Raw genomic sequence first — 12,259 nt, forward strand, 5'->3', positions numbered from 1 at the left:
TTGCTTTTGCACTTGCCAAAAGTGCGACAAGGTTCAATGTGTCACACAGATTATAGTGGCCTGTCATTTTGGTTGGTACGCGTACTAAGTAAGTGTGATTTTGGATAAAATTGAAGTGGCTTTTCTAAATGGATGTGAGACTCGTGACCTTAACCACCCAATAATGGCTAAAAGTTAGGCATTTTTGATAGTATTTTGCCAATAAGGCTTTTGAACAATCATAGGTTCTGGGAAAGTGTTGGAGATGCATGGTACGTAGTTGATAGTGTTTTGCCAATAAGGCTTTTGAACAATCATAGTTTCTGGGAAAGTTTTGGAGATGGTAATGGTTCAGTCCATTTGGCTAAGTTAAGTCACCATGGTCATGATAGGGTTGCAAGAATTTGGGTAAATGAGATTATCATCTAAACTATTCCTCAAATTTCAACGGACAAAAAATTCTGCAGCTTGATGTGTAGCACATGTTTTTTCTTTCCACCTTATTTATTATCTTAAATAGTCAATTTTAATTGATGATGTTTAGAAAGTCTACAAGATTCTTTTAAAAGAGTTGGTTATAGTTACTGTCACACGTTTTTTTTGTAAAAGATATTTTTCGCTCTTATTAGTTTTACTAATTTGATTATGATTGTAGTCGGAATTTCGGTATAGCTATTTTCGTTAAGCAACAAGTCATGGATTAAAATTATTGTGAAATTTTCACATACATACAAACTTTAGTTTTTCTCCCTAACGATCTGTATATACATGCACACAATATGTCAACTTCCTGTATAAGATCATTCAAAGATTGGAGAGTATATATTTTTGTTAATATTCAAGTTTCAAAGTGAAGATCAAAAAGGAATGATATAGAAATTATGTTCATGAACCGCACAAAAGTGACCAAACCTATTTTTTTGGTTGTAAAGGTGGGAACCGGATCTCTTCAGGATCAGCATCAGATCCATTCACATGAATGATCTCTTTAATTACTTTCTGAGTTGGGAGATCTGCATTGGGCTTAGGGCGACCAATGACCTTCACGTCAAGGCGTACGAAGTCTTCCAACGTAGAAATTTGTGGCATCTGAAGCTTATTTAAGTCGTTAATTATGTCATAATTTCCTTAATTAAGACATGCAACCCAATTGTAGACTGTTATTTAATGGCACAGGCGCACAGCAATTAGTGAGTGGTTTAGTTGACTGGTTATTGTAGGTATTAATTGATGACAAATTAAATTAACTAAGAACAAGTGTTTGAAATTTGGAGCCAGATATAATCAAACAAGATTGATGAATTTGACGGGTATTGTTTGTTTGTTCTATAGCAACCAAGATTGATGAATGACAAGTTATCAACTTGGAAGGGTTTGGAATTTTAGATGATAATAGCAAGAAAAAGAAGTAAGAAAGCAACAAAGAGGAAAAACAACTGAGGGTTTGTTGTGTAATGGACTCAGGAAATTTTGTCGTAAATGAAGCCCAAAACTCAACGGACAAAAGCTTTTTATTTGTTGTCACATTCAAGATTATTCTCCCTACAATTGTCAGATTGAAACATGTTGTGATCTTGAACAAAAAATAGCTAAAACTATGGATGCCTATGTGGCCTAGCCATTGATCTTCCGAGTCAGTTTAAAGTTTAAGCTCAATTTTGAAGCTCTATGTGATGGTGAGATAGGCTATGCTGGTCCCCTAGTAGTATAGTGGATGGTGCTTAAAAACAACAAATATGTACTCATCGGTTCGACCGGCATCAAGATAGTGAGATGGTCTATGCAAAATATTAATACGGTATTATGTTTTGTTAATTACATTATTGTTCGAATGTTCACATTCAAACTATACTATACCAAAACATGGCCCTATAAATAAAAGCTTCTCTATTTCGGGTTTAGCTGCTATACCAAACGGTATAGCATGCTTATTAGTTCCGGTTTGGCTGCTATACCGAACAGTATAGCATGCCTATCACTAAGGAGGGGGAGGTTCAGCAGGGGTGGTTGGTTGTTAATTCTGCCTATGTTTCCAGCAGGCATGCTATGTCCTCCGGCACAGCATAATTTTCCTTCTAGTTCACCTATTTTCCTAATCACAAACAAGGTAGAGAATAAAAAGGACAGGGAAAAGAATATGGCAGGGCAACCAATTGCAATTGGGACATGAAGATTCAGAAATGATCAATCAAGATTGGTGCATCACCCATGTCTTCCACTTTATCGCAAGGATAAAATAGTGAAATTCTCTTGTTAGTTCCTTTTAACGCAAAAAGTCTTAAACAAATGATAGTTTCGTAATCGATGCATATATGGAGTTAAAAATGGTTTATTCGTCAAAATCATAATAGGTATTTACTATTAACTATTAAGTCACTAGTACAAAACAATCGATAGGATTATAGGAGAGATGAATGACATCGATCCACCTAACATCACTGGTTTGATCACAAACAAGACCATATATAATCCGCATGCTTGCTTAAATGATATATATAATTAACATTGGATTTGTAGTTCCATCCAGTACGTACCATTCAAGTAATCGAAATTTCCAATATATTACAATTGAAATTTCTTACATATGAGTGACACGTAAATAAAAGAATAAGATAACCCAAATACCATGGTGGAGTTTTAATACAATAAGCGTTATTTTTTTCTGTCCCGGATTTCTCTACTCACCAACCCCTTGAATATTAAACCCCCAATTTTTGTCCCTGTTATCGTCTATACATATTGCACTGAATAAGCTGCGGACCAAAGTTGTCAACCCCGCCAATATACAACACACAATGAAAAGTTTATTGTTCATTAGCTAGTCATCGTATGACTCATGCCATATCGCACTTTCCGGTGAACATAATCTGAACGTAGGAAACCCAAGAAAGGAGGTAGTTGCAGAAAAGAAAGGCATCGTTGAAGTTGGAACCGCTGGCCGGAAACTAGTTTTCAGATTATCCAAAACGTAACACGTAAAACCCTAGCTATTAATACGTGTGTAACTCGGGTCGGTGTGAGACTCGGGTCGGTTTCGTAGCTGGACCAAAACTTGAATGCTTTTAATTGCACCTGCCACATAACTCTTTCTGTTTTCACACGCCTGGAAATTCCACTGGAAAATTGTCGACAAAAGAAAATGGCCTACTTACCTAGGGTTGCTCTCATCCAAACGATTGCCAATGACGTCAGAGCCACCACGTAGCCACCACCTTCCTCCGTTCAGTTTGGCCACTCGCAAATTTCCAAAGCTAATTTTCAGAGATACAATTAAAATATCTGCGTTTTTCCTGTTGACCGCCTCACTTTTTTTTTTCCTATATATACCTGTCATTCCCTCCTTCACTAAAATTCTTCAAACTACTCACTTCTCCTTCATCTTCCTCTTCTTTCTTTCTTTCCTTCTTTCTTTCTCCATAACCACAGTCCCATAGCTTGCTTTGTCATAGAAGAAAAAAAAAAAATTAACGATGACAGAGCTAAACTATCTCGATGATCATTTTCATCTTCATCCAAACCTAATCATCGACCCTCTAACGGAACAGTGGGGAGACTTGCCCTTCAAGTTCGACGACTCAGAGGACATGCTCGTCTACAACTCCCTCTGGAACGCCTTCAGCTCCGATTGGTCCACCCCCTCCATGGAGGACGTCAAACCTGAGCCAGCAGCCTGTAACTACTTTGATGAGCTACATCAAATTTTGCAGCCTCAAGATGATCAAGTTTCCATTAACATGAGCGCACCAACTGAACTATCATCACCGGAAACTGAATCATCATCAACAGTCTCTCAGACGAGCTACGATCAGATACAAGAGGAAGTGCCTACCCCAAAGGTACAGAATAAGGCCGTAGTACTCGGCGGTGGTACGAGTAGCGTTTCGAGAGGAAGGCATTACAGAGGGGTGAGGCAGAGGCCGTGGGGCAAGTTCGCCGCTGAGATTAGAGACCCGAAGAAGAACGGAGCTCGAGTGTGGCTTGGAACCTATGAGACATCCGAGGAAGCGGCAGTGGCTTATGACCGAGCCGCTTATCGGATGCGAGGTGCCAAGGCTTTGCTCAATTTTCCACACCGGATTGGCCTGAATGAGCCGCCGCCTGTTAGGGTCACCGGCAAGCGTAAAGACCCTGAAGCCGGAAACAGTCCTACATCGACGACTACAAGAACGCCGAACTTGAATAAGAGGACCAAAGCTAGCTTGGCATCACCGGCGCCTGATATGGGAGGTGATGACCATGCCAGAGTAAATGTGCATCATACAAGACATAATAGTAATGCAGGTTTACTAGTCAACTGAGAAAATGTTTGTACGTAGAATTGTAGTTAATAACCACCGAGCTAATGTGACAGGGAGTTTGTTACTGTTTGAGATTTACTACGGGTTTGATCATGATACATATCACATAAAGTGCTCGAGAAGATGTGATTTGTTCATTTTCTTGATTCCCAAAATTCGAAAATGTATAATTTGCCAAAAGAAAAGGGCATATGCCAATGTTTCTTTGTTGGTAAACCTCGATACTTTTACACTTAAAATAGATAGTAATTCACATAAGAATTATATTCAAGTAATTAAAAACGTAACAATCAAAATGGTCCATAATACATTGATTTAAGATAACGATATTTGTGATCAAACTCGCTTGATGGAACTATGGGAGGGGAAAATAAAACTTTGTATTGGACAATTTGCCACTCATTGATTGCAAATTTGGATGTATCATGTACATATCAATCATAATTAATATCATCTGGTATGACAGGAAACAATGCACGTACAGAGTATGTTCCATTAACAATGGAAATGGGTCTGTTCCAAGAACAAGAGTCAGCAGCAGTGAAAAACACCAGGTTAATCTTTACATTAGTGGTATGAAAACTCAAAGGCCTACCACTAAGCAAGCTGCACCGGAGAATCACTACTAGTTGTGTTGTACAGTTTTGAATGGATCACCAACCGGACAGAAAATATCAGTCGGGATTTGAAATGTTCATCTGTGATTCTTTTGTCTCCTCCGCCTCCCACGTTGGGCCGGCGCCGTCAGGGTTGGTGGCCTCTCCACTATATTCATTTTGTGCTATACCATGCATCGTAAAGACGAGCATACATCTATTTTTTCTTTGAATAATTTAAAAGGATGGTATATAGATCCTCATTAGATTGATTAATGGCTACGGTGGCTATGCATATACGTATGTTTTGGTCCGCCCGCAATAGTCATATTATTAGGAATTTTGTTACGAGTAATTATGATATGCATCTGGCAACTAGAGTAACCCGATTAGATGGGAGTTATTTCTGGTTAGAGGTTGGGCCCGATTAGTTTATGAATGTTATCAATAGTGATAGATCCGTAACTAATTTTAGTAGTAGAAAAACAAGTGGGACTTATGAGTCTTCCACCGATAATTCCTATAGTTTGTAATTTCGTTTTCTTGATGAATAAAAGTTCATTTCGTTCTCAAAAAAAAAAAATTATGATATGCATGTTTTTACTTTATAACGTGACATGGCACATGAGAAAAAGAAGAAAGATGTTAGCGTATTTGGATGCAAATTCTGTGATACGATTGGTGGAAGTGTCAATGGCAGATATTTTCGGATATTTTGAGCAATAGCTATCTTCTAATTCTTCGCCAATCAATATTTCTGTATGTCAGAGTAGAATGGTAATTGATGCACAGACACTTGTTTGACAAATTCGTTACAAATTGGACTGTTTCGAAATCGCATAATGGCATAATACTAGTGTGAAATTCGTATATTTTGCATCCATGTTGTCACAAATGAGAAAAAAAGACAACATCAACCGCCTAAGATTCTCCTTCTAACACCGCTACTTATTTAAACACAAACTCTATATACCGGGCCGCTCAAGTTTGGTTGCGTTTTTTAATTTCTGGGATATTTAATAAAAAGAGTGCTAGTTATTTCTTAATTCACTTGCAATAATAATGCTAATTAAGAGACGAGAGTTCAGTTTAGCACTAATCAATTATTACATGTGTGTTTCATTCTAGCTATTATATTCCGGCCGTCATCAAATGATTCACTTCTGTCTTGTTTGAGATCTTATTTCCCAATAATCTCTGATTAAGTCCTCTGAATCCATTCCAATTAAGATCTACAGTATCTAATTAGGGATCGAGCTTAATATATGTTTCCACGCCTCACTAACTACTTTAAACTCTACTATACTCTAGCTTAATTAAAATTTGAGGCAGCCGCACATACTCTTTATTCAAAACTCAGAGCTTGATTATCAATAATTTATGCATTAAGAATGCGTAAACTTTCAAAACTCAGTTGCAAAAAACTTTACGTATGTTCAATTTAAGAGTTTGTGAAGTAACAAACCAATTTAGTAGCCAAGAGCTAGGGTAGTCCAAAATAAACAACGGTCTTTGATCTGTAGTGAGGTCTTTCATTATTTGTTGATCGGTCTGTTCTATAATTTAAGCTCGTGGGGTTTGAAATGATAAAAAGCATCTTCTGCGGATGAATGTACCTGCTGCATATAATGCGATATGTACGTATATATGGCCCTATATATGGGACACAGATGAGTCTGCGGGAAGCAAAGAGAGTGACCTCTAATACATAACATTAGCCCTACCACACTCGATCCATTCCGATCATCCATTTTTTCCAACTTGGAGAAAATCATGATCTAAAGACTGTATTACATTACCTGCTACTACTCAGGCCGGTCAATATGTGACTTGATCTCTTACATATCGTTTTCTTGTTGTGTTTCAACCTTCAAACTTTGAAAATACATATATACACCAACAGCAATACGTCAATTACCATGCATGTCCGTTTTCTTGTTAAAATTTTAGTACCACGTAGAGGACATAGCTAGAGGTCGGTCCTTAGAATTGAAAGGTTACAAGTTATACATTGTCATATGAGATGCAAGCTGTTGTGTTGCTGCGTTGAATCTTGTTTCTTTCTTAAACGGTGGACGGAAAGAGCGCCAACTCTCTCTCTCTCTAAATCTCTAAATGCTTACTGGTTATAAGCTAGCCAGACCCCGTAGATTTTCCTCCATGGACCTTTTTGTCGATTTGCCTCAGATCGATCGCCACTCGAGTAGAGTGAGTACCGTCTCTACAATACTACCCTACCTTAGGCTAGATGAGTTGTGCATGTTGTTTACAAACTATAGTCTTCTTGAATAATTATCCCCAGTTATAATGTCTTCTTTCTTTATTGCAAAGTAAAAATATTCATTGGCATCGACTTAACATACGTGTTAAGCTATATAGCAAGTAATTCAATAATCAAAACTGTTAAGTAATCAATATTTAGTTGACATTTTAATGTTTAATTATTCTTAAGCTAACTTATTCAGTTTGAACTTTTCTGAAATTATTAAATGATTAAACGGTTCACAGCTTGATGCATGTTTTATATATATATATATATATATATATATATATATAGCTGTCAAACCGATTGAGTTTGTACATACGACTTATATTATTATGATGTTGATTGGGCTGCTCGATCTTTTATAAGAGTGATTCTTACGATTTGATAAACTCACAAAATCAAATTGAAAATAATTAAACTAATCAGAGATTTTGCAGGTCTAACTGATATCTTTTTGTCCCATTCATCAACAGTGATACATTTTTGTTTCTTTCACCGTAGAGGACAAATGCGTTTACAGAAGATTTGAATAATTTTTTGATCAGAGTACTTTTCAGGTCTTTTGTATGAGGTTCGTTCCATGTAAACACCAATTATATAAAGATCCATCATCCATGGAACTGATGCAAGGAAGGTTGAAGACGCTTAGTAAAAACAGACTAAAAAATTGTAGGTTAATTGAAATGAGAGCTACATCTGATTCTAAATTCATGTGGTACGTGAGTTCGAGCTAGTGTGTTCCATATCATGCATGAAAGTCTTGAAATTGATAGAGCAACGCAGCTAATTAGCTTGGTCAGGTTTACTCGATTTATATTTAAAATTTAGTCAAATGTATGTTCCAACCTGGGCACAGTTCGTCGTCATCGATGACAATCATGACAGGGAGTTTGACTACAGATTCATCAGGGAGTTTGCATCCATGTTTGAACTTAGACGAAGCAGTAGTAGTAAAGCAGCAACCGCAAAGTTTGAGAGTCAGCAAGGTAGCTAAGTTACAAGCGAATTTGGACCCCCTCCACCCAATCACACTCAGAATTTGTCTCACTCAAAAATACTCTTGTTAATCAAGTACCCAACCACATATTGAATGCATTTTGTCTCGAAGTGTTATGATCGTTCTCATCCTCTTTATAATTTTAAATCGTGTTTTGGTTGATATGATCATATTTGAACGGTGTTGCGATTTATATAAATTGATGAATATATTTGTTTTTTTATATTAAGGGTGAGATAACAAACCATTTTAGTTACTTTAACATGTTAGTACATAATACATCTAGTTAATAAGTATTATGTGCACCGAAATTCACGAAACTATCTAAGCAAAGTCAGCAAACTAATTAATCTCCCTATGTAAGATGCAGCCGACCTACTGACCACAAATTGGTGGAGTCGAAACTTGAACTCTAGACATAAAGGTTTAGTACTAAACAGTTCAACTATTTTAATTTATCACACTAGGTGGTTACATGAGTATATTCGTTGATACATAAACCATTTTATGAAAAACGGAGGTTTGTATATAATATAATGATATGTTTCAACTTTCAAAGGATATTATGTACTTTTTGTTGTTCATTTCGATTCCTCTACCAGTTTACTGTAAAACAGAAGAAAAACTTGGTATTCTCATTTAATCAATGAATGAAGTGTGTGCTTTTAACCCAACCCTAGAACCCTAGCTCCCATATTTCTCTTGTTCCTCATCTCTTACTAATTTAAAATATCGATATTTCTCCATACGTACGTACCCAACAAAGTAAACGCATACAAACATCAGCTGCATGCCACAATTCCTCTTCTCATGCTCTCACAATTGGAACTGTTTATGGCTACAGCTACAGATTTTCATTGTTGTTGACTGGAACTGTGTTTCATATAGAGCTAGGCAGCTAGCACAATGTGAAACTCTACCACATGTAAACACCGTCCATTGATTGTGTTCTCATTTCAAAAGGAGATGGAGACGAAGGCCATGCAGAGCTCTGTGTCGTCACTCATCACATATATAGAGACAGTAAAAGACTAAGAGAACTCGTCGGCCCGTCACCTTTATTATCATCGACGATGAGTCATGGTCGGCTATGAAAACTCTGCAATTATTTGCAGTACGAACTCTGAAACTATTTGCAGTACGAGCTCTGAAACTCTTAAGAGACAGCCGAGTCATGGCCAAGCTAGCTACCTAGCTACAGATGACCCAGTTTTCTTTGTACGAGTACGTACGCAACTTACCCTCTTGATGAAGATTTCTGTTTGGACGACGTAGGAAAATATTAGCTATAGGGGGTAAATTTTTCAACGTGAAATTATGGCAGCTGATAATTTAAAGTGGCTTTTGTTCTTATAATAGATTAAACCTGTCGATCTTCAAGTCGGCTAACCTCTATAATACTAGTGCAAAAGTGCAAGGCATGCATGAACATATGCTTGTCAAAGCTTCATATATATTCAATTCGATCAATTCGATCGTTACCAATTTCAATCATGCTTCTCTTAAGCTAGGTCTAAGCTAGCTGTGACGTTTGTCTCATACACATTTTCCTTTCTCTCTGATTCCTTTTCAAATCATCAAATGCACGTATGAACTTCTCATTCCTCCACTTTATAATAGACTGATATTTCTTCTGTATCGGTGTTGTGTTATTCTTATGTATACTACTATTTAACAAAGATAGATGAATCAGCAAATGATAATTGGCCTAATCAAAGTCCACTGGTTGGTTTAGTCTTACAATAAGAAAATATCCATGCTCTATACTTCAACGTGACTTTATATTAAAGGGATTTTAGTCATTTCAATAACATTTTTATGAAGTGATTAGACTTCGATTCTCTGCCTAATTGAGGGAATATTACTACGTCGTTGTTCAAATATTACTAATTACTACTTACTATTATTAGAATAGCAATGTTATTTGAGACACATGATTATTAGGTATCACTTACATCCAACCTTATCACTTACATCTTACCATATGTGGCGATATTATTCTTTCTGCCCTAGTGCCTCACTAGGTATATATCTTCTTATGTCAAAACCTCTAAGAGGTAGACTCTGTTCTATAAGCTGCATGTCGTATAAGGCGAAATGCATATAATTCACTAAGCAAGTTTGACATAATTCTTCTCAATACTAATTAAGAGTCAAATCGGCCTAGTTGGGTTTGAATACACAAATTAAGAGTCACGGGTGTATGAGACAATTACTAAATTTATGAATTTATATAAGATCTAATTTTTTTTTGGAGGGTATTGTATACTTCATTTGAATACACGAATTAGCTAACATATATATAGTTTAACTTTACCGCTTTTGTTGATCCTATTTAGCATAAGGTTGGTGGGAGAGAATCTAAGTTCAATAATCTCATGAGTAAACAGCTGATTAATCACATACTACTTCCACTAATCAAACATTTAATCTTGACTAAATAAAACCTAAAGCTAGAAAATGGCAAGTTTGTCATTGTGTTCTAAAAGCAAAGATCAAAGAACCATTGTTTCTACATGTCGGCTCAATCGCTATCACCAAAATAATGCATGTCGAAATTAAAATGTAAACACATAACAAATTAGTTAGGGCGATTATTAAAGGACCATGTCCTTATCTATAAACTAAATTATACAAATGGTTGCGGTCCAACTGAGCCACAACTCAAATTGAAGCAAAAATCCAAAAACATCATAGGCCAAAAATTAAAGCAGTTGGATATATATATATATATATATATATATATATATATATATATACAAGAATTCTCAGGTGCGGACGTCCGCACCAAAACTTTGGTGCGGATTTCCATTTTTGCACAACTTTTCGATCGAATTTTCTCATCTCCACTGTCTAGTATCTAGATAATATTGTGTAGATCATATCTGCAAAATTTCAACTAATTTGGTAATCGTTAAGACCCTCAAACTCGAAAAACAAATAGACGGACTGAATTCTGTCCGGTTGTGTTCATACCAGAAAAACTCGAGTTTGAGGTCCTTAACGATCATCAAATTGGCTGAAATTTTGCAGAGATGATATACACAATATTATTTAGATACTAGATGGTGGAGATGAGGAAATTCGATTAAAAAGTGGTGTAAAAATGGAAATCTGCACCGAAGGGCAGACGTCCGCAGTAAAAAAGGGCTATATATATATAGTCGTTGTGTGAAAACAAATAGACGCATTATTACAGTAGTATTATTTACTAGTTGGTGCATAGTTTACTACATGTTTATTATAAATATTTTTCAAGTTATAATTTAGGCTCAATGTCTCGTCTTTATATTCGACATTCGACAGTTTCAGAAAAACAGTTGGATAAGCCAAATGCCGAACCACTTGGTTAGCACTTGACACTTGACAATATGTATCATGCTAGCTAGCTAGGGCCTCCATGGGGACAACAAATTGATTGATTTATATAAGCCATAAGGATACAAGCAACTTGATCGAATGGGACTTTTCGAGTTGCAAGTGGAAGCTAGGATTCGATGAATGATTATCACATACAAAGAACTTTGCATGAGGTCGATATATGCACGAAAGCTCGTCGACCATGATCATTTGCTTTGCTTAATTCGAGCTTGAAATTCTCTGCAGACTGTTTGATTTGAGAGACAGTTTCGTCAAGGCTGATCCACACGTGGTTTTTATTTGAATTCTCCCCTTTGAATGTCAAACAAACACAAATATTCAAATGTGATGCGTACTGAGAAAGTGAAACATTTTCAAAAGTTAGGAAATATATGAGACTACCATATAGCTAATAATTGAATAAAGGACAGTGTATAAGAGAAGTGTTAGAGATTATTATTATTATTATTTTTGGGAGGAGAATAGAAGTGTTATAGATCGATAGAAATTGGGAATTTTATGTTAATGTTTACTAGGTTGGAGTTGAATGATGTCAAGAAAAAATCCGGGATAGCACAATCTGAAGGAGGAATACAAAACATTTCTACTTAAATTACGTATTAAGAATAGATACATATAACGAGTCACTTAAGTTTTAAAGTTAGGTATACAGTTTTGAAATCTTCTTATATTTGGTCTAATTTATGTGCGAGAGAGAAAAGAGAAATTCTCCTTCGATATCCATTACCCGATATTTGAGTTA

General features: G+C 36.2%; 1 protein-coding gene across 1 annotated transcript; it reads left to right on the top strand.

The window, feature by feature from the left end:
- Nucleotides 1-3,376: 3,376 nt before the first annotated feature.
- On the top strand, nucleotides 3,377-4,490 carry LOC101294798 (ethylene-responsive transcription factor 2-like). The gene has a single exon (XM_004307730.1). It carries the CDS (start codon nucleotides 3,450-3,452, stop codon nucleotides 4,275-4,277), a length of 828 nt encoding a protein of 275 aa, XP_004307778.1. The 5' UTR covers nucleotides 3,377-3,449; the 3' UTR covers nucleotides 4,278-4,490.
- Nucleotides 4,491-12,259: the final 7,769 nt, after the last annotated feature.

Source organism: Fragaria vesca, linkage group LG7 (genome assembly GCF_000184155.1).
Source record: "Fragaria vesca subsp. vesca linkage group LG7, FraVesHawaii_1.0, whole genome shotgun sequence".
Taxonomy (NCBI): Eukaryota; Viridiplantae; Streptophyta; class Magnoliopsida; order Rosales; family Rosaceae; genus Fragaria; species Fragaria vesca.

Coding starts and splice junctions, on each gene's coding strand:
- LOC101294798 (XM_004307730.1), top strand. CDS start 3,450: ATGACAGAGCTAAACTATCTCGATGATCATTTTCATCTTCATCCAAAC.